General features: G+C 45.1%; 1 protein-coding gene across 1 annotated transcript in view; it reads left to right on the top strand.

Annotated features, from left to right (window-relative positions):
• Positions 1–1,476: 1,476 nt before the first annotated feature.
• LOC310648231 (zinc finger E-box-binding homeobox 1-like) overlaps positions 1,477–23,064 on the top strand; it is a gene marked incomplete at both ends in the record, with an annotated part of 439,898 nt that continues 418,310 nt past the window's right edge. Inside the window, one exon of the mRNA XM_083375976.1 lies at positions 1,477–1,538. Within this exon, the coding sequence (XP_083232102.1) occupies positions 1,477–1,538 (62 nt within the window). The remainder of the gene's footprint in view (positions 1,539–23,064) is intronic.

The raw sequence follows: 23,064 nt of genomic DNA, 5'->3' as shown, positions 1-23,064 counted from the left end.
TAGCCTTCATTCTATGTATATGCCTGCTTATTAGGGCTTTCACACTCCCCCCCCCCAAGCAGCATTATTACAAAGTCAGCTTAATTGCCCCCAACAATCTGGGTCCTCATTTTACCTACCTCGGAAGGATGGAAGGCTGAGTCAACCTTGAGCCTGGTGGGATGCGAACCTGCACTAATTGCAGGCAGCTGGTGTTACTTAAGGAGTCATTAGCCACCACAAACAGACAGATCCTGGACATGGGCTTCAAATGTCATATTCCTCTTGTCAAGCCGCTGCTGAACAACAAACAATGTCAGAAGCGTCTTACCTGGGCTAAAGAAAAACAGACCTGGTCTGTTGCTCAGTGGTCCAAAGTCCTCTTTTCTGATGAGAGCAACTTTTGCATCTCATTTGGAAACCAAGGACCCAGAGTCTGGAGGAAGAATGGAGAGGCACACACTGCAAGATGCTTGAAGTCCAGTGTGAAGTTTCCACATTCTGTGTTGATTTGGGGAGCCATGTCATCTGGTGGTGTTGGTCCATTGTGCTTCATTAAGTCCAGGGTCAACGCAGCCGTCTACCAGGAGATTTTGGAGCACTTCATGCTTCCTTCCGCAGACGAGCTTTATGGGGATGCTGACTTCATTTTCCAGCAGGACTTGGCACCTGCCCACACTGCCAAAAGCACCAAAACCTGGTTCAATGACCGTGGGATTACTGTGCTTGATTGGCCAGCAAACTCGCCTGACCTGAACCCCATAGAGAATCTATGGGGCATTGCCAAGAGAAAGATGAGAGACATGAGACCGAACAATGCAGAAGAGCTGAAGGCCGCTATTGAAGCATCCTGGTCTTCCATAACACCTCAGCAGTGCCACAGGCTGATAGCTTCCATGCCAGGCCGCATTGAGGCAGTAATTGCTGGAAAAGGGGCCCAAACCAAGTACTGAGTACATATGCATGCTTATACTTTTCAGAGGTCCGATATTGTTCTATGTAAACTCCTTGTTTTATTGATTGCATGTAATATTCTAATTTTCTGAGATTGTGGATTTGGGGTTTTCATGAGCTGTATGCCATAATCATGACAATTATGACAAATCACGGCAGCCTGGAGAGGAAAGTGAAAGTGAGCTGCCTCGTAACCCTTCGTTCCCACCCTGCTCCCTCACGCCAGCCCCCACCCCGCGCTAAACACTACCTCCCTGCGGACGAGCCGAGACAACTTTTCCTTCCTGCCGGCTCAACCATGCTGCCGTAAAGCGACCGTCTCCCCTGGCAACAAGGTTCCGGCGCCCGAGCTCTAGGTGTAGGAAGGTGATGTAAAAAAGTAAAAAAAAAAACCTACCATGCGCGCACGCATGCATACACATACATACATACACACAGCAAACCACCCAGTGTCGTAATCGAGGTCCGGGCGGGGGTTGAGGGGGGAGACCAGGGGGAGGGGGGAGGTGGTGACTGGAGAATTTAGACACAAGCGAGAGGATCATGGCGGATGGCCCCAGGTGGAAGCGTAGGAAGCAGGCGAACCCGAGGCGCAATAACGGTCAGTCAGCTCCGCCGGGCAGCGGCTCGAGCTAGGCTGGGGTTTCTCAGGGCGTCGGGCCGGGGTAGGGCTAAGTTGTGGAGCAGGGGTGGACGGAGAGACGGGGAAGAGAAAGGGAAGGAGGCGAGAAGTAGAAAGTAATTGCCCGGGAGTTCGTCCCTAGGAGCCCGGTCCCTCTGCACCGTTAGATCCGCTATCTGCTGCCCGCCCAACCGCCTGCCTCTCGCCCGCTCCGCGCTTCCTCCCCACCTGGCTGCTGCTTTTCCGTCTATCTGTGCCTCCTCGCTCAGCCGGCTGCTGCCCTGTGCCTCTCGCCTGCCCGGGGACCGTTACTCGCTGCCCGCGTCCGCCTCGTCCTCCCCTACTTCTAGCTTCGCTGGCCTCCGGCTCCTCTCGCACCGATAGGAGAGGGGGAGAACTAATGGGGTGCTGGGCGTTCCGGTCCTCACGAGCGGCAGCAAATGCCGATCCTTCGCCTCTCGGAGACGTCTGCAGCTCCAAGTTGCAAACTTATCTGAGGGTCTCGGCGGTTGTGAAAGGGGGAGGCCGCTTCGCCCCGCTCCCCAAACTTTTCTAGTCGAGGTTGATGAAGGAAAGGGACTCGCTTCCCGTCTCTTCCTCTCACTCCGGGAAAGTCGGAGAAAAACGCACTGCTTTGCGGGGGGGGGCGCTTTTGCGCTACCCTTACTCGCCCTCTTCCCTCATATTTGGGGTGCTTGGGATGGGGCGGCTCGATGAGGTTTGGGCACTTTTTAGCTTGTCGGAACGTGGGAAGGAGTGCGCGTAACTAGCAAACTCTTCGGACAACGAAACGTCGAAACTGAACTGTAATGTGGACTTCGTGTCTGGGAGGGTGTCGTGTTTTGGCCCCGACGGGGTAGGAGGCGATGGAAGTACTGTTGCTTGCTGCAGTGTGCATCGATTTGTTTTTTCTTTGCAAGGGAAACGCGCTACGTGCGCATCCCTGACATTGCCTTGAAAGGGACCTCCCCTTTTGCTCTCACTTTCCTCCCCTCCCTCTTCTGCTTTTCCCCCCTCTTCTCCCCTCCCCTTACTTTCGCCTCCGCCTCTTTTAGTGCCTGCAGTGCATGTTGATTTATCTTCGTAGCCATTGAACATATTGTTTCTCCTCTTACGCCTTCGCCAGCCTCCAGATCTAGGCAGCAGTATTAGAAGTTTGCTTTCCCTCCCCCTTTTCTCCTTTACCTAAAATCTTCTCTCCTTTATCGACACGATGGGAAAGGAAAGCTTTCTTCGCTGTGGGTTAGGGAGGGAGCGTGAATCAGCCAAGTTTCTCTTTGTCACCCTCTTCTTGGATTTCGAGGTACCTATTTGTATAATAAGGGGCGTGGTGGCTCAGTGGGTTAGGACGCTGAACTTGTCGATCGGAAGGTCGGCAGTTTGGCGGGTCGAATCCCGAGTGCCGCGTAGCAGAGTGAGCGCCTGTTACTCGTCCCAGCTTCTGCCCACCTAGCAGTTCGAAAGCACGTAAAAATGCAAGTAGAAAAATAGGGACCACTACGGTGGGAAGGTAACAGCGTTCCGTGCTAGTCATGCCGGCCACATGACCACGGAGACGTCCTCGGACAAGCGCTGGCTCTTCGGCTATGAAACGGAGATGAGCACCGGCCCCTAGAGTCGGAAACGACTAGCACGCATGTGCGGGGGAACCTTTACCTTTACCTTTATTTGTATAATAAAGGGTGGTAACGATTTGGCCACTGCGCGCGCCCTCCTTTCTTCTTTCCCCCGCTTCTTCGCATTGAACGATTACAGCCTATATAAGGAATGAGGCTTACTTTTCCCTTTTGTCTTCTTTCTCGTGTTTTTTTTTAGAAATGAGTTGAAAAGGGGGAAATAAACGAAAGTTCTGTGTTGTTGGATTCTCTTACTTTTTTCTAGAAAATAACTGGAAACCTGGTGACTTCATAAGATTTCAAACGGAAGGTTTTGTAACCTTTCTTGGCAGTGTTTTGTGTTCGTCTAGTTAAGTATTTTCTGTATACGGTTCTGGATAGGGTTTTAGCGGTTGGTTCAAATCGTGACGTTTTGCACGTGTTTTTGATATCTCCGAGACGGAATTATCGTTCTCTGGGCGGGAGGACTGCATTGGTTAGGAATCTTAACTTGCGAAATGCACACATAAACATCGGTCTTCTAACCGACTAACAAGTTGGCCTGGTGTTCATTCTGAAGTAGTGGGTCCCTGCTCTGTTGTTGGTGGGTTTATTTATAGCACAAGTGTGTATGTGTGTGTGTAGATATTTTTCTGTTTTATGTGTGTGCTTCATGTTGAGTCTCTATTAAAGGTAAGTTTGGAAAGAGCCTCTCTGTTACCTTATTTAAAATGTTAATGATAGAGAAAAGGGGGTTTATCTTGCTGATGACATGTGTGTGACATGCAGTCTGAACCACCCAGTCTCTGGGCAGGATCTGTAAACATGTTTACCTGAGCAGGAAAGAAAATGCATTTTCTATCAAACATACTCTTATTGGAATATTGTACTTCTAAAGCAGGGGTGTCAAACTCAATTTCATTGAGGGCCGCATCAGCATTGCGGTTGCCCTCAGGGGGCTGGGTGGGTATGGCCTGGGTGGGCGTGGCCTACTGGGTGGGCGTGGCTAGAGTCTGTATGGCCTACTGGCTGGGCATGGCCAGCTCTACATCGTTCGCATCAAGGGTGCCTATGGGGGCCTGGGCAGCAGTGGGACAGATCTGAGGGTCTCTGGCAGAAGGAGGGTCTGGGCCAGGGCCAAGGCAGTGAGGGCCATTCCCTCACTGTTTCCAGGATGGCTTCATGGGCCGCATGAAACCACTTCGCGGGCCGGATCTGGCCCCAGGGCCTTGTGTTTGACATGTCTGTTCTAAAGCTTATCAACAGATGCCTTGAGACAGTGCCTGAATATTTTGCTTTTTTTTTATTGAAAAGTTTTAACATACAATTTTTCTTTAAAAATCCCCCCTCCCCCTCCCTTCTCCCTCCCCCCCTACCTCTCCCCCCTCCCCCCTCCCCCCCCCACTTCCCAGAGCTAAATAAAAGGTATATATAAAAAAAATCATAAACAACCATATACTAACAACTATAAACTCTAAAATCCATCACTCTCTAGCTTATATAGGATAAAACAAACCTTAGTAATATTAAATATATATAAAGAAACTAAAATAGAAAAAGAAAAAAAGAAAGAAGACTTATTCAAATGCTACATGAAACTTCTTAACCCTATACTTGTTCTGGATAAACTCAATCCATTTTCTCCATTCCATAATATAGCGTTCTTGCTAGTGATCTTTCAAATAGGCTGAAATCTTCACCATCTCTGCCAGGTCGGAAACCTTTAAAGTCCACTCTTCTATGGTCGGCAGTTCCTCTTTCTTCCAATACTGACCTATCAAAAGTCTTGCTGCCGTAATTAAATTCAACATCAACTTGGTGTCCACAACTGTAACATCTGTAATTATTCCCAACAAAAAATGTTGCGGACAAAACTTTATCCTCTGTTTAAAAATCTTCTGCATGTTCCACCAGACTTTTATCCAAAAAGCCTTAACCTTTTTACAAGTCCACCATATGTGAAAATATGTTGCGTCTTCATCACCGCACCTCCAACATTTAGGCTGATAATTCGGATACATACTTGCAAGCTTTTTAGGATCTAAATGCCATCTATAAAACATTTTGTAAAAATTCTCTCTTAGATTTTGAGCTTGTGTAAATTTTACGTTCCTCACCCAAATCTTTTCCCACGTGTCCATTGTGATAACTTCCTGGATGTTTTGGGCCCATTTTATCATACAATCCTTAACAAGTTCTGTTTCTGAATCAATCTCTATCAATGCAAGATATATCTGTTTAATATGTGCTGGTCCCTGATTTCTAATTTGCTTTATCAAATTTTCATCAGTCATTGTAAAACCATTTTTCTGGTCTTCTTTCCACCTGGCCCGTAACTGAGTATATTGAAACCAGTTTTGAACAACCTCCTCTTCTCGCAAGAGGCTATATGATTTCAAACACCAGACATTTCTTTCCAAGCTTAGGATCTCCTTGTACGTAGTCCCATCATGTTTGAAACCAGCATGTATATTTTCTATTGCGTGTTTTGGAATTGCCCACAATGGTATCTTGCAACTTAACTTATGTCTATACTTCTTCCAAACTCTCAACAATGCCTGTCTTAAAATATGCACTCTAAACACATTGTCTACCTTCTTGTCATACAACAAATATGCATGCCAGCCAAACAACAAATCGTGGCCCTCAAGATTTAATAATCTCTCTTGTGTCAAATTAATCCAATCACTTATTCCTACTAATGCAGCAGCTTCATAATATAGTTTAAAATTGGGCATTTTAAGACCACCTCTCTCACGAGTATCCTGCATAATCTTAAGTTTAACTCGTGGCTTTTTCCCTGCCCAAACAAATTTATTGATACCTTGTTGCCATTCATCCAAATTAGAATCTTTCTTAAGAATCGGTATCATTTGAAATAAAAATAAAAATTTAGGCAGGACATTCATTTTCACTGCTGCGATCCGTCCCAACAAAGACAATTGCAATTTTTCCCAACTCTCCAATTCTTTTTGAATTTTCCCCTATAGTTTTTCATAATTATTTTTATATAACTTTGTATTAGAGGGCGACAAAAGCACCCCCAAATATTTAACCCTTTTAACAATCTCAAATCCAGTTAATCCTTCTAAGAGAGCCTTTTGCGAAACTGTCATATTTTTGGCCAGAATTTTGGTTTTCTGTATATTAACTTTAAATCCAGAAACCTTCCCATATTGTGTTATTATCTCCATCAGGTCCACAACAGAGTTCTCTGGCTGGGTCACTGTAACAACCAGATCATCTGCGAATGCTCTCAATCTATAATCCTGATCTCTAATTTGTATCCCCTTAATTTTTTCCGAATTCCGTATTTTAACCAATAATATCTCTAATGTTAACACAAATAACAAGGGCGATAACGGACACCCTTGCCTTGTGCCCTTCTCAATATTACATGCTTCTGTCAGACTATTATTAACTATGATTCGGGCAGTTTGTTTTTGGTATAATGCCCTAATCGGTTGTAAAAAATTTTCCCCAAAATCCATTTTGTCTAAAACTTTCAACAAAAATTGCCAATTCAATTGATCAAAAGCTTTTTCAGCATCTAGAAAAATTAGCGCCGCAGGGATCTGGTTGTTCCTTTCCAAAAACTCTAACACATCAACTATATGCCTCACATTATTTTTCATTTGCCTACCACTAATAAACCCCGTTTGGTCCCCATGAATCACCTGTTGCAGAACCCTCATCAGTCTATTAGCCAACACCTTAGCAAATATCTTGTAATCTGTATTTAAAAGCGATATCGGTCTATAATTTTTAACTTGAGTAGCATCTTGGTCTTCCTTCGGAATCAAGGAAATAAAAGCTGTTCTTCAAGACGGTGGCACCTTTCCCCCCCTCTGGATTGTCTGGAACAGTTCCTTTAACGGTTTTATCATCTCTAATTGTAGATTTTTGTAATAAGCCGCAGTCAAACCATCCGTACCTGGTGCTTTATCCACCTTCAATTCCTTAATTGCTGTAAAAATTTCTTCTTCTGTAATCAATTGATTAATCCCCTCTTTTTGTACTTGCGTAAGAACCGGGATGCTAGCATTCTCCAAATATATATCAATGTCTTTTTCATTAATCTTCTCCTTAGCATATAATTTAGAATAAAAATCCACAAAAGCATCCTTGATAAGGTCCTGTTGAAACACAACCCTTCCTTTATGCTCAATTTTGTCTATATTAGAAGCCCTTTGTTTTTTCCTCAATCTATAAGCTAACCATCTACCTGGTTTGTTAGCGTTGCAAAAGGTATTATGCCTGGCAAACCGCAAATTGGTTGCCACTTGGTCAGCCATTAATTTATCAAATTGTCCTCTTAACAGTTTAATAGCCTCCTTAGTCTTCACATCCTCTGAATTCAAAATCAAAGCCTTTTCTTTTTCCTTTATTTCATTCTCCAGTTCTTTCCTCCTAGCTTCCACAGCACGTCTATGTTTATTATTCATATATATCAACACCCCTCTCATATAGGCCTTACTAGCATCCCAAACCATGTCCATAAAGGTGCCCTTATTCATATTAATTTCAAAAAAATCCTTCATCCGCTGTTTGCATTCTTCCACATTTCTCTGATTTCTAAACAAGTTCTCATTTACGCGCCACGAGCGCCTATCTCTATTCTCCTTATCAATCTCTAGCCAAACTGGGCTATGATCAGAAATAGTTCTTGCACAAATCTTCACCTTCTTAGTCCTTTAAAAAAAATCATTAGTCAACAAAATAAAATCGATCCTGGAAAAAGATTGATGTCTGTCAGAAAAAAAAGTATAATCCTTTTCCTGCAAATGTCTCTCGCGCCAAATATCTCGCAGTTCCAAGTCATCCTTCATTTCAAAAAAGGATTTAGGCAGTCTAGCATGACTTGGGACGCGCTTAAAAGCTCCAGCCTTGTCCATCTGTACATCCAAAACACCATTCCAATCCCCCATAAAAATAAAAGATTTATAATCCAACTGGGTAAGCTTTGTATGAAGTAAACTAAAAAAGTCAGCTTGTTGTTGATTAGGAGCATATAATCCAACTAAAAGCGTCTTTTTACCTTCTAGCAGCAACTCTATCATAACGTATCTTCCATGCTTATCTGCTTCAATTAAGTCTGCTGTTAAAGCACTTTTAACATAAACAACCACTCCATTTTTCTTATTCATTGCAGAAGCAACAAATTGCGTACCCAACCTTGAGTTCGATAAATACTTTTGATCCACAACCCTAATATGCGTTTCTTGCAAACATATAACATCTATCTTGAATTGTTTTAAATATTGAAAAACTTTCTTCCTCTTCTGTGGTGAATTTAGTCCATTAACGTTCCAAGTTAAAAATTTAGTTGCCATGCATATCATCCCAAAGCTCTTGGAGCACTGCTTTGATAGGACTATCTTTTTTAGGCCGTGCCCCTCCCACTGCTTGGCTGTAAGTACGTTGTGGAAGTTCCATAGACTTCTGCTGATCTTGTTCTTTTATTTTTTTTTGCTCGTTTTAAAGCAGCACGCGTCACCCTCTGCTCTCTAGGATCATCCAAAGAAGTTGTAGCTTGATCTCCTCCAGCACCGTTCTCCTCTGTCTGTCCATCTTCAGCCTCTTGATGTTCTCCTTCTCCAGATCCCTTTGCAGCTTCCAGAAGTGATAATGGGGTTGCTTTTAAAACATTATTGTAAAAATCACGCGCCTGCATCACAGTAACCAGACGGTACCTTTTACCTTCATGCATCACCATCAACCCAACTGGAATCTCCCATCTGAACCTTATATCTCGTTGCTTGAGCTCTTGCACAAGAAATGTAAAATCCTTCCTTCTCCTTAAAATCTTTGGAGGAATTTCTTTTAGAACCAAAACTTCTTGATCAGCAATCACAACTTTAGTATCATAGGCAGCTTGTATAACTTCATCTCTAATTTCCCTCTTTGCAAAATAAACCACCACATCTCTAGGCAGCTTTCTCTGTCTAGCAATCCATGAATTCACACGAAACACTTTATCCATGCCTCCCTTTATTTCAGATGCTGGCTGATTCAATACCACTTCCAGAGCCTCAGAAATCAGCTGCTTTAGATCTTCCTTAATATTCTCTTTTAAACCTCTGATTCTAACAGCAAACTGCATCTGGTAATATTGAGGAAGACTCAGTTCTCTGTCCATTTTGTCTCTTAAATCTTCATTCTCCAATACTTTTGCTTCTAATATGGCATTCTTTTGAGTCAAATCTTCCACTTTTTCATCCAGATCTTCCACACATTCAGCCACTTTATGCACTGAAGACAAAATGTCTACCTTCATCACACTGAACTTCTGTTCCATCCTCTCTTCCATTCTCTCCTCCAATTTCTCCAATTTCTCCTCCATCTTTGCAAATTTATCACCCATTGATTCCAGAATTACCTGGGCATGTTTTTCAAGAGCATCTTGTAAATCCTTCGGTGTCAATACATCAGGAGGATGCAACGCCTGCAATGATGATTGTTGCACCAGAGAAGTTCCAGCACTCCGAAGAGTTTTTGGGGGAGGTTTAGCCGCCATCTTTTACTTTCACTTGTGACGCACTTTCACTTTAAGTTTAAAAAGTCCTTCAAGCTCGAGAGTAAAATATAATAATCCTCTTCACCTTTTCCTCTTGTACCGCTCTGCCTGCTCCTTTTATTCCATAGTCCTTCCTTCAGGCAGGGGTGGTCGCAAACGCCTGGCTCTGCTCCAAGAAATCCGGAGCAGAGACGCTGACCAGCTGGGAGCGACCCAGGCTACGGGGGAGTTCGATTCTTCAGCCGCCCAAGCTACAAGCTCAGGCGGCCCCGGAGAACTCGACCCCCACCTGGGGCCTCACCCCCTCCTCTTCTCCCGAGGAGGGGGCTTCAAATTCACCCGAACAGCTGATCGGCGCTGTTTCGGGTGAAAATTACTCAGCTGAGCCGCGGGCAGCCCGGGAAGGCTGTCTCCGGCGCCGCGCAGCCACCGGAAGTCCATGCATTACTGATATTAATGGGGTCAGCACAAACATGTGCACTGTATGCCTTAAAACAAGTCTTAGAATGTTGAAGGAACAAGAATGTACAATAAGAAATATGGAAAGAGAGAAAAATAGGAAGTAGAAGAAAGTGTGAAGTAAATGTTGCCAGATGGGAGACGGCAGTTGAATAAAGCAATGTGGATACTCATGGTAACTAGGACAACCATTGAGGGAAACAATGAGGAGAAATGGAGGAAATTTGAAGTTTCAGGAATATGGGCAGAAAATAACCCTCCCAGATTTGCAACTCATCACCTTCCGATAATAATGGAGGTGACGCCTTTAGTGACGCCAATTCATATTCGTCAGCACCCATGCTCTAATGAAACCACCACTGCGATATATGAAAGCATTCAAAAATATCTTAAAGCAGGGATTTTGGTGCCTGTTCATTGTGGCTTGATTCCGCCGACTGCTAGGTGATTCTCAGTAATAGACTTAAAGGATGTCTTTTTCATGATCCCAGTCCACAAGGTTAGTCAGATCTTGAATGCTATGTGCCATGTCAGCAGGGGGATATTATTTTGCAGTATGTGGACGATGTGTTAGCTACTGGAAATAGTAAAGATGCCTGTTGGAGTAATACTAGGTGTCTCATGAACTTGCTATTAAGATGTGGATACAGAGTATCCAGGAAAAAGGCTCAATTGGTGCAACCGGGGGTGAGGTGTTTGGGATATGACATTCAGACGGGGTGCCGGTCTTTAGGTCCTGAGAGAAAGCAAGCAGTTCTTATGTTGGCAGAGCCTCACGCAAAACGACAACTAAGGGGTTTTCTGGGGATGGCAGGCTTCTGCAGGATTTGGATCCCGAATTTTGCTTTCATGGCTGCCCCTTTATGTGCAGCCACTAAAGGTGCTAATGCTGAACCATTGGAATGGGGAGAGGAACAAAAGAATGCTTTTGTTAATATTAAATTAGCATTGACTCAGGGCCCCGCATTGGCATTACCGAACTTGCAAAAGAAACCTTTCAATTTATATGTAGATACTAGCAGAAACATAGCTCTTGGGGTCCTAACTCAGCGTTTGGGGAGTTGGCAACAACCTGTGGTGTATTTATCTAATCTAGTCATTGTTAGATACTAAGGGACATCTCTGGATCAGTGGACAGAGATTTGCGAAGTATCAGGCTATTTTAATTGAAAATCCTCAGATCAGGTTGATTATATTGAATAGGTTGACTCCTGCTACCTTGCTGCCCACAGAGACTGTGATTGAACATAATTGCTTGGAAGTGTTGGAAAGTGTGTATTCTAGTAGACCAGACTTGACTGATGTACCTTTGCCTGATTCCATCTCAAATGGGTGGATGCTTTACCTTTGGCTTTATTTGCAATTCGCAGTTCACCCTGTGATCAGTATAAACTTATCACCATTTGAGTTAATGTTTGCCCGTCTGCCTGATCTACTAAGAAGAAACCTGATGGGGTGGCCTGATTTGGGACATAAGGGGTGTGTGTGGACCTTGGAGATGGTACAAGACCTAAATAAAACAGGTTGAAAAGCTTTGCAATTATGTGACTAAGCAAACCCCTCCTAAATTAGAAACATAGTTAACGTTTCCTTTTCAACCTGGAGACAAAGTCTGGGTGAAACATTGGAAGCGGGAACAATTAGAAGGCAGATGGAAAGGACTGTATGTTGTTATTATGTTTTCTCCTCTTGCTGTAAAGATTGCAGAATCTAAATCTTGGATCCACTGGACAAGGGTCAAAGCAGCAGATGAACCTGAATGGGTGATGTTTAAAGATCCAGTGGCTCCTACAAAGTTAATGTTTAAATGAAAATGATATAGGATTTGTTAGTGAAATTGGACTTATTTAAGAAACTTTAGTATATTCACTAAAAGGCTACTCTGCTAGAACCTTACCGGCAATAGGTTCTTCTACGCACAGTAGTGAAGAACCCTTGCTAAGTCACTCTGGAAGCTGACTTTCTACGCACGGGGGAAAAATGGAGAAAAGTTTATTTCTGCTATGGGTGTATTGTGTTGTACCACATGTAACAATGTTTGTATTTACAATTATTAACTTTAGAGTAAGCGAAAGGAAACACTTCAGATTGTTCAATCATTTCTTGTAGGCATTGGAAATTGTAATGGAAATCATCCACTTAGTTTTTATCCTGAATATTGGAATTACAGTTTACCACATCCCTGTCAGTATCCACAGGCATTTGATAGAGTTGCTAAGGATGCTTGTCAAGCCAGGCAACCAGCCACTTTTGAAGCTTGTAAGTATGTGGGTTATGTGTACAGAAAGGGAATGTGTGCAAAAGCCCCATATAACGGAACACCCCCTCCTCTAATTTTGGAGTGTAGTATCCCAGTATTTTCAGGATATGAATGCATAAAACTGATCCCTCAGTGAGGCTTAGAACTTGTGTTTTGTATCTATCGGAGGATGGTTACAGAACACCAATAATTAGGCTGCAGGCTGTTGTGGATTTGGCGGGGCAATGCCTAGATAATGTCTTAAACTTGTTAGCTGAAACTACTGATAAAATCTGGACAGCTGTCTATCAAAACTGATTGGCTTTGGATTACCTATTAGCAAAAGAAGGTGGAATGTGTGGAAAATTCAACCTTTCAAATTATTGTCTTCAAATTGATAAAACTGGGCAAATAATCCTTGTATTTTGCCTATCTTTATTAAAGCTATTTCTAATAAGTTGTCCTTAATAGCAGCACAAAGGGCCATCACACAGGTAATGGTGATGTGGGACTTTCACAAGGAACAGCTTGACAAACAGGGTGGCGAATATGTGGCCCTCCTGGTAGATTCAGAAGGGCCACAAAGGGGGGATATGAGATAGTGCAAACTAAGGTACCAACTCAGGTGTAACCTTTTTACCCAAAGATTGGACAGAAGGTCTGATGGCCTGAAGGATTGTAACTTTGGTTTAGGCTGTGGCAGAGCTCTCAAAGCTAAGGCCTCTGACTTTTGCCCTACTTCCCCTTAGCTCACAGACTAGCAAGTAAGTAGCTGTATTTTTATCTTGACCCAGACATATGCATCCTGTTTTTATCTTCCAAGGCTGACATTTATCACATGTATACTCCCTTTCGCTGACAACTCCTTTTTCTTTTGTTGTTTAAGTGTACGTGGCTTATTTCACTTCTCTATATGACATTACTTATATTACCATATATTATTCCTCCCTCTGTAACGCCTATAATATGACATATGAATACCAGATGAATGTAACTGTATAAATTTATGTTGATGTGGATTTTTCGGGGTCCAGACCCTTTCATGCCAAGTGCAGTCTGGACCTGCGCAAATAAACTTCCTACATTGAAGAGCTTGGCCTGGTCTCTTGCCAATATTTTTCTATTTCAGCACTGCTGAGGTGTTATGGAAGACCAGGATGCTTCAATAGCGGCCTTCAGCTCTTCTGCATTGTTCGGTCTCATGTCTCTCATCTTTCTCTTGGCAATGCCCCATAGATTCTCTATGGGGTTCAGGTCAGGCGAGTTTGCTGGCCAATCAAGCACAGTAATCCCACGGTCATTGAACCAGGTTTTGGTGCTTTTGGCAGTGTGGGCAGGTGCCAAGTCCTGCTGGAAAATGAAGTCAGCATCCTCATAAAGCTCGTCTGCGGAAGGAAGCATGAAGTGCTCCAAAATCTCCTGGTAGACGGCTGCGTTGACCCTGGACTTAATGAAGCACAGTGGACCAACACCAGCAGATGACATGGCTCCCCAAATCAACACAGAATGTGGAAACTTCACACTGGACTTCAAGCATCTTGCAGTGTGTGCCTCTCCATTCTTCCTCCAGACTCTGGGTCCTTGGTTTCCAAATGAGATGCAAAAGTTGCTCTCATCAGAAAAGAGGACTTTGGACCACTGAGCAACAGACCAGGTCTGTTTTTCTTTAGCCCAGGTAAGACGCTTCTGACATTGTTTGTTGTTCAGCAGCGGCTTGACAAGAGGAATATGACATTTGAAGCCCATGTCCAGGATCTGTCTGTTTGTGGTGGCTAATGACTCCTTAAGTAACACCAGCTGCCTGCAATTAGTGCAGGTTCGCATCCCACCAGGCTCAAGGTTGACTCAGCCTCCATCCTTCCGAGGTAGGTAAAATGAGGACCCAGATTGTTGGGGGCAATTAAGCTGACTTTGTAATAATGCTGCTTGGGGGGGGGAGTGTGAAAGCCCTAATAAGCAGGCATATACATAGAATGAAGGCTACTGCTAAGCTTGTAAGCCGCCCTGAGTCTTCGGAGAAGGGCGGGATATAAATGGAATTTTAAAAAAATGTCCCCAACACTTTTGAATGGCCTTTTCCTGACAATCCTCTCCAGGCTGCACTCATCCCTGCTGCTTGTGCACCTTTTTCTTCCACACTTTTCCCTTCCACATAACTTTCTATTAATGTGCTTTGATACAGCACTTGGGGAACATCCAACTTCTTTTGCAATTACCTTTTGAGGCTTTCCCTCCTTATGGAGGGTGTCAATGATGGTTTTCTGCACAACTGTCAGGTCAGCAGTCTTCCCCATGATTGTGATTCCTACTGAACCAGACTGAGAGACCATTTAAAGGTTCAGGAACCCTTTGCAGGTGTTATGGCTTAATTAGCTGATTTAGAGTGGGACACTTTGAGCCAAGAATATTGCACCTTTTCACAATATTCTAATTTTCTGAGATTGTGGATTTGGGGTTTTCATGAGCTGTACACCATAATCATCACAATTATGACAAATCACGGCTTGAACTATCTTGCTTTGCATGTAATGAGTCTATCTCATATATTAGTTTCCCCTTTTAAGTTGCATTACTGAAATAAATGAACTTTTGCACGATATTCTAATTTTTCAAGTTTCACCTGTATGTCTTCTATAAAGATGCCATTGATGGCTACCAGTGCTTTTTTTGTAAAAGAAAAAGGTGCTGGAACTCTCACATGTCATACAACCTGCCTTGCCTACCCTACAAGGTTCCATCCAAAAAAGGTGCCGGAACTCCGTTCTGAGCGTTCTATGAGAAAAAAAGCCCTGAATTGGCTACCATGTCTGCTGCTAACCTTGTGTTTTAATTTTCTTGTCATTAATCTTAAGGAATACAGACTTATAAAAGTACAGTTATTGCTTAGCTGCATCATGGATTAAAAACTGCTGCTGTTTTAATGGACTAGATAGAATATAAGTTTAAAGGTGTTTTTAAAAAATGTTCATATTTGCCGCTGTTGATGGTAAATTGATGTCACAAGTTTTCTATTTTTTTCTTACTCCCTTAACAGGTAAAAGACTATCCCTTTCTCATTTTAATCTGTAAATATAATAGATATTCTCTTGATTGGTAAGCAGAGCATGTTAATAAAAATACTTTAATACTGTCAGAGACATATACAAAAGTGTCTATTTTCTGTTAAATTATACTCATTCCATAATCTTGATAAAAATGTAACCCCATGTAGTTATGATCAAACCATAACTATCTGCAATGTTTAAGAAAGTTCTTAAGCAAACTTGTTTTGAAAGTCATAAATTTATTCAGATGGAAATTTTTTTTGCAGAAGTTTCAATGAAAATTGAATAATACAAGTTTTTTTTCTTGCTTTAATCTTTCTCACATTGTAGCCTGTTGTATTCAGTGGCGTAGCGTGGGGGGTGCAGGGGGGGCCGGGCGCACCGGGCGCAACATCTGGGGGGGCGCATTAGATGCATTTTACTTTAATTACATCAGTATTTTCATAACAAACAATACATGTGCTTAGGGGTAAGGGTTTCTTTAACTAATCTAGTGGAAGAGACTCAAGTGCTAAAATCCACGGGTTAGGGGGCGCAAATTACTTGCCTTGCCCCGGGTGCTGACAACCCACGCTACGCCACTGGTTGTATTGTTAGTAAAATATCAGGAAAGTATTGTCATGTATTCAAGAACTAAAATTTTAAATATTGTATAAATATTTTATGGATTATGTGTACAAATGTGAACGTTCTTTAGATATTGTAGACTATCTGGAAGTTGCTTTATGTAATTTGTTTGAACAGGCATAGGCTACACATAGCAAAAGCCAAAAGACCAGAAGTTGCTGAACCAAATTTGGTATCTATATTTTTCCTCAGTAGTTTCAGTACTTTTGAATAGTAGGAAGTGTGACCACTTGAGTTAGAAAATTTTCATAATTTGGGAATTATTTTTCATCTTAGAATCTGTGTACTAATTCAGACAAAATACAAATAGCATCTAAGTATGACTTTTTCACTCATTTTATATGAAAGTCACTTTTCATGTATAGATGATAAACTGTATAGTTTGTCTCCTGTTGAGTCCTTGATTTTTTTAACTGAGATGGACTGGAATTGCTTTGTTCAAGCTGTACATATTCAGATACCATAACTAACAAACTAATGTTGTTACGGTCTTTGAACTTCCAAATATAGGTGTATTTCTCTTGTCCACAAGGGAGCTGTCTAATGTCTACACAGATTCAAGTCACACTGTCTTGGCCTTGGTAGTGGGGCAAAGCATGTCCTCCTTTTAGAGTTATCTCACTTTTCTCAGCCACATTTAGTACTAGAATTGATGCAGTGTTTAAGTTTGTACTACGTGTAAAGCAGAGTTCTTTCTGTAGATAGCCGGCTTGATGGCAGTAATATTATTTATTTTATTATATTTTTATTCTGAGTTTATTACTTTATAAGTAACTCAATGCAGCGAACATACATATAGGTCTGCATATATGCTTGTTAACCTTAATAGAAATCTAAATAATAACTTCAGCCTTGATTCCAGATCCTGAACTCATACTGTATTTTATATAATCCATCTTGAGTATTTCATTTGCTTACACTAGGCCTAAACATAAGAGAAGTCATAGAAGAGGAAGTCTTCTTTATATCTGAGTGAGTTTCAACAAGACTTTGAGAAACTTCCTAGGCCAGGGAAGGAATAACTGTATATTTCTTTGCATGTAGGTTAGTAATCTCTTTTACTCTAGCTGACCTCCCTGAACCCTTAACAAACAACTACTTGTCTAACTCAACTATACATTTTGCTATGCTGCCATATTATGTTGTATGAAATTCATATACAGTATAGAAGAATACTATACCATGCGTTCTCTATCTAACCACAAGCAAATCACAACTCACTCTAATTCCTCTTATCTGACTTTAGCCCAAAGGGAATTTCAGTTTGGTTCATCTTATAAGGGAAATAATATTAGCAAATACATTAATAATCCAGTCCAAACAACACTCTGTTCTGAACCAGCCCTCTTCTGGCCTTGTAAAGGCAAACCCCTATTTAAGAAGAAGAGACTGGAGAGCTTCCAAGGCTAAAAGGCATCTGCCAAGATTTAATTACGCAGTTAACAAAAACACAAGAGCTTGTCTTCTCAAGCGGAAAAGTTGCTTTCAGCAACCAGCCCCTCCCCAAACACTCCTTTTATAGAGAGCTCAGGGCGTGGTCTCCCTGTGCCTCCTCCCGAGGAGTCTCACAGCCTTTCTTTGTTTGTTCCTGCTCGACTGCCTCCTGCGTTGGGCGTCCTTGAACAGGGCCAGCTGTGGGTCATCTTCCTCCGCACTCTCGGGCTCACGCAGCTGAGAAGAGGTCCCCGGCTGAGGACTCTGCAAAGCCTCCAAATCATCATCAGCCGGTTCGTTTCCCTCCTCCCCCACATCTGAGTCATCCGATACATCGGAGCCGGCTGTCGGACCCACAGGCTGGCCCTGAGTCACAACACACTGAATGTATAATAACCAGTGCTTTGATTTGAGCAACTATGACATTAACACCTCACAGCCAAGTATTCAGGCAAAAAGAATGTTGTGAACCTAAAAACAAATGACAAGGAGTCAAAGACTCCTTTCCAAAGTTGATGTTATACTACTGAAAATCTTTGCCTTTTATCTCCATTTATGGCACCTCGCTGTTGATTACTACAGGGCACCAATGGAGAATCTTAGAGTATAGCTACATTTATTATGAGAAGGTGTTTTAAGTACTGAGGCTGAAGAGGCAGGAACCAAGCAGTTCTCAGATTATCAATAACTTTTATATAAACATGTCACAACAGCCTGACTTCAAGGCCACTAAGCACTGCATTAGTTACTGTTAATTTGAAAGTGTGGGAGGAAAAATCCTTTGAGTTTAAATCCTTGCAAAAAATATAGAAGACCCTGATGTCTTTGCATTGTAGTGGGCAGGCAGCTCTTGTGTTTGTGGCTTCATTCTTGTCTGCAGTAATAATTCTAATCTAGCCAGGATGTGTCTGTAAATCTTTTGGTAAGATAAACTGAGAAGCTGAACTAAGGGTGAAGTGTAAGAAGATTGGTCTTTTATTGTCCAGCTCAGGTGTGCAGTCTGACAGGCATGGGGTATTAGGTAAAAGGGAAAGGAAATATCAAATATCCTGTTGAGCTCCGGATGGCTCCCGACCTTCGCTCTTTTCGCCGTGACCTGAAAACCTGGTTATTCGAGCTTGCCGGCCTGGACTGAGGGATTGGGATTTTAAACTTTAGAATTTGATTTACTTGGTTTGGGGCTAAATTTAATTTAATTTATTTTTAACTTTGTATGCCATGTTTTAATTGCCCTGTACATCGCCCCGAGTCCTTTGGGAGAAGGGCGGTATATAAATCTAATAAAATAAATAAATAAATAAATAAATAAAAAGATATTTGGTATGATTGGTTGTAACTGTTATGTATGCAGGCACCTGCATAGCAACAGCCACCATGGGGCATTGGCCTGAACGGTTTTGGCGGGAAACCTAGTTTTGGTGGGAAACCTAGGGCCAACCCCATTGGCTGTTCGCCTACCTGGCTAGGTATTCAAGGAGGCCAGGTAACCCTCATCCCTCAGTACGCTAACCCCGCCAATAAAGAGCTGAACACGTACTCCGGCTGGCGTCTCTTCCTTGCGTCGGACCCACTACACAACAGTGGCGACGAAGGTGGGATTGCTGCCGAAAAGGAGCTGAAGTCACTTGGGGAGCGCACCGCACGCTGAAGGAAGGAGGAATCTTCCCTTCCTCCCAACGTGACCGCCAGCCAACCGGACCACGCCGGTCACCGCATCCGTGACTCAAGACCCGAACCCAACATCGCGATGGCAAGGGCCGGACAACCCCGCGAATTCGACACCCGCCACCCCGAGACATGGGCCTGGTACTTGGCTCACGCCGAACTATACATGCGCTTCAATCAGATCTCGGAGGACGGCGCTGTTCTGTACCAGCCTGCTACCGGCCTTGCAGAAAAGGCAACCCCTTTACAGACGGCAAGAGGCTTTCAGCAAACCAGCCCTCCCCACACAAGTCCTTTATAAAGAGTTCAGGGCGTGGCTTCTCTCTCCCTCCTTCTGAGAAGCCCCATTGCCTTCCTCTGTTTACTCCTACTTGACTGCCTCCTGCTTCGGGCGTCCTTGAACAGGGCCAGCTGTGGGTCATCTTCATCCACGCTGTCAGGCTCACACAGCTGGGTCTCCACCAGGTGGGAGCGGCCTGGCTGGGGGCTCTGCGGAGCCTCAAAGCCATCATCAGCAAGTTCTTCAACACCCCCCTCCTCCCCCTCATCTGAGTCATCCGACCCAACTGCCGAACCCACAGGCTGACCCTGAATCACAACACTATCCCGCACCGCAGGGCCCTTCCCCCGGGTCTGCCGATCCGGATGCGGTCGAGATGGAAATTGTTCATGAAAAGCGGTCACCAATGCCGGGGCATGAACGGCGGTCGCGTCTTCCCAGGTGAAGTCCTCTGGTCCGTAACCTTTCCATTCAATCAGGTACTGGAAACGACCTTTCAGCCAACGGGAATCCCTGAAGCTGGCGACCTCGTACTCGGGGGTGCTGCCTCCATCACGAGGTCCTGATGGGGGAGGTTCCGCTCGGCGGAGTGGACAGGCCAGTTGCTCGGGGACCAACAGAGACCGATGAAAGACTGGGTGCACGCGCAGGGAACGTGGCAGAGTTAAGCGATAGGCGACCGGATTGATGACAGCCTCGACTGGGAACGGTCCTAAATATCGGTGATCTAACTTTCTCACCGGCCGTGTTGACGGTAGGTTCCTGGTGGACAACCAGACCCGATCTCCCACCGATAGTGGAGGCGTATCCCGTCTTGACCGATCAGCAAACCTTTTGTAATCGGCCTTGGCCTTCTCTAACTGACGTCGCACCAATCGATGGATCGCCTGTAACTCTGCCATGAAGTCGTTCGCTGCCGGCTCCGGTGAGTCCACGGGAGAAAGGGGAAAAAACCGGGGGTGATATCCCACATTGGCCAAGAACGGTGTCATCTGTGGAGGTGTGCTGCGAATTGTTAAATGCAAACTCAGCTATGGCCAGATAGTCCACCCAATTGTTTTGCTGCAGATTGACGTAGCAGTGCAGATATTGTTCCAGGATACCGATGACCTTCTCGGTTCCCCCGTCAGTTTGAGGATGATGCGCGGACGAGAGGCAAATCTTGATATCCAACGCATGCATCAACTCCTGCCAGAAGCGGGCTGTAAACTGGGGCCCCCTATCAGAGACGACTCTATCAGGGAGACCGTGCAGCCGAAACACCTGCTGAATGAACATACGACTAGTGGCGCGGGCTGTCGGTAAGCCGCGACAGGGGATGAAGTGCGCCATCTTGGTCAGCATGTCCACCACCACATACACTGTCGTAAAACCAGAGGATGGGGGTAAATCCGTCAGAAAATCCATGGACACAGCCCCCCAGGGTCTTTTGGGTGTCGGCAAGGGCTGCAGTAATCCAGGCGGGGCCCCTGTCGCTGACTTGGCCTGCCTGCATGGGATGCAGGAAGTGACATAGGACTGGACGTCGTGTCGGACTCGGGGCCACCAGAAGGTACGGGAGACCAGGTTCAGGGTCTTGAACAGGCCAAAATGCCCCGCCGCCGGGTTATCGTGACACTGGCTGAGGATGAGTCCCCTGAGTGGCCCTCCCGGAACGTAGAGCTGGTCACGATAATACAAGAGTCCTTCCGTGACCGTCCAAGGAGAATCTGGCCCCACCTCCTCCTTCCGCTGAGCCACCAACACCTCCTGCTGCTGTGCCTCCCGGATCCGAGCCCGTATATCAACCGGCTCCCGCACCGCAGCAAAAGACTCGACGGGGATCACTGTCCTGGGCAGAAGCTTGTCTTCCACTCGGGAATATTCGGGCTTCCTGGACAGAGCATCCGCTCTTTGATTGTGCCCGCTAGGTATGTACCGAACCCGGAAGTAAAACCTCGCAAAGAAAAGAGACCACCGGATCTGGCGTTGGTTCAAATTCCGAGCGGTCTGCAGGCTTTCCAAATTCTTATGGTCCGTCCGGACCTCGATTTGATGCCGCGCTCCCTCCAGATTATGCCTCCAGGCCTCGAACGCCGCTTTGATGGCCAGCAGCTCCTTCTCCCAGATTGTATAATTGCGCTCCGAAGGGTTCAGTTTTCGCGAATGGTACGCGCAAGGAAAGAGGGTACCGCTGGGCGTCGTTGCCTGGAGTAACACCGCCCCAATGGCAATGTCGGAGGCGTCCGCCTCCACAACAAACGGCCGTTGCGGGTCAGGATGCTTCAAGATGGGCTCCTTCATGAAGGCTTCCTTCAAAGTCTGGAAAGCCCGTTGTTCTGGAGCGTTCCACTGGAACCGAGTCTTCTTCTGCAGGAGCCGGGTGAGGGGGGCTGTCAAGGCAGCAAACCCAGGGATGAAAGTTCGGTAATAGTTGGCGAACCCAAGAAGTTGCTGAACATCCTTCACGCGGCGCGGGGGTTGCCAACTCTGCAAAGACTCAACCTTCCTCGGCTCCATGGCGATGCTCTCAGGAGAAATGCGGTGACCCAGGTAATCGATGGTCACCCGGTAGAACTGGCACTTCTCCAACTTGGCAAACAGCCGATGTTCTCGGAGTCGCTGCAGGACCTGATGGAGATGCTGATGGTGCACCTCACGCGACGGGGAGTAGATCAGGATGTCATCCAAGTAGATCACGACAAACTGATCCAACAAATCCCGGAAAATATCATTCATAAAATGCTGAAACACGGCGGGGTCATTGGTCAGGCCAAACGGCATCACCGTGTACTCAAAATGTCCATAGTGAGTACCAAACGCCGTCTTCCACTCATCACCCGGCCGAACCCTGACGAGGTTGTAAGCTCCACGCAGGTCCAGTTTCGTGAAGATCTTAGCCTCCCGGAGTCGGTCCAAGAGTTCGGGGATGAGGGGCAGCGGGTAACGATTGCGCACCGTGATGGCGTTAAGTTTCCTATAATCGCAGCAAAGCCGTAATTCGCCCAACTTCTTCTTGACGAAGAGCACGGGTGCAGACACTGGCAAGGACGAGGGCCAGATGAAACCGCGAGCCAAATTCTTCTCCAGAAAGTCCCGCAATGCAGCCAACTCGGGGTCTGACATGGAGTACAAACGCCACACTGGGAGAGGCGCATCAGGGACTAAATCAATGGGGCAGTCATAGGGCCTGTGCGGGGGTAATTGATTCGCCTCTGTCTCACTGAACACATCAGCAAAGTCGGACAGTTCGGGAGGCAAGGAAACCCCTGGGGAACCCTCCACCTGGCCGGCACAGATATGGCGGGAGTGGTCCACGCACTGCAAGCTTGGGAAGGTGACCAAGTTCTGTGACCAATAGATCTGTGGGTCATGCGCCTGGAGCCACGCCAGTCCCAAGACCACGGGGAAATGCAGATCTGAGGTGATATAGAACTGGATGGCCTCCACATGGGAACTGATGGCCATACATAATGGTTGCGTGGCGGCCGTAATTGGCCCAGACAGGAGCACTCGACCATCGATAGTCTCCACTAACATGGGTGGATCCACCGGGCACTGGGGAACAGCCCATTTGGCCACAAATGTTGAGTCCATAAAATTTGTGGTGGCCCCAGAGTCAATTAAGGCATGGACTGGAATCCCCTCTGGCTTGCCAGGAAGGATCAGA

Source organism: Vipera ursinii (assembly GCF_947247035.1).
Source record: "Vipera ursinii genome assembly, chromosome: W".
Classification (NCBI taxonomy): domain Eukaryota; kingdom Metazoa; phylum Chordata; class Lepidosauria; order Squamata; family Viperidae; genus Vipera; species Vipera ursinii.
This window is presented reverse-complemented; position numbering and strand designations above follow the sequence as displayed.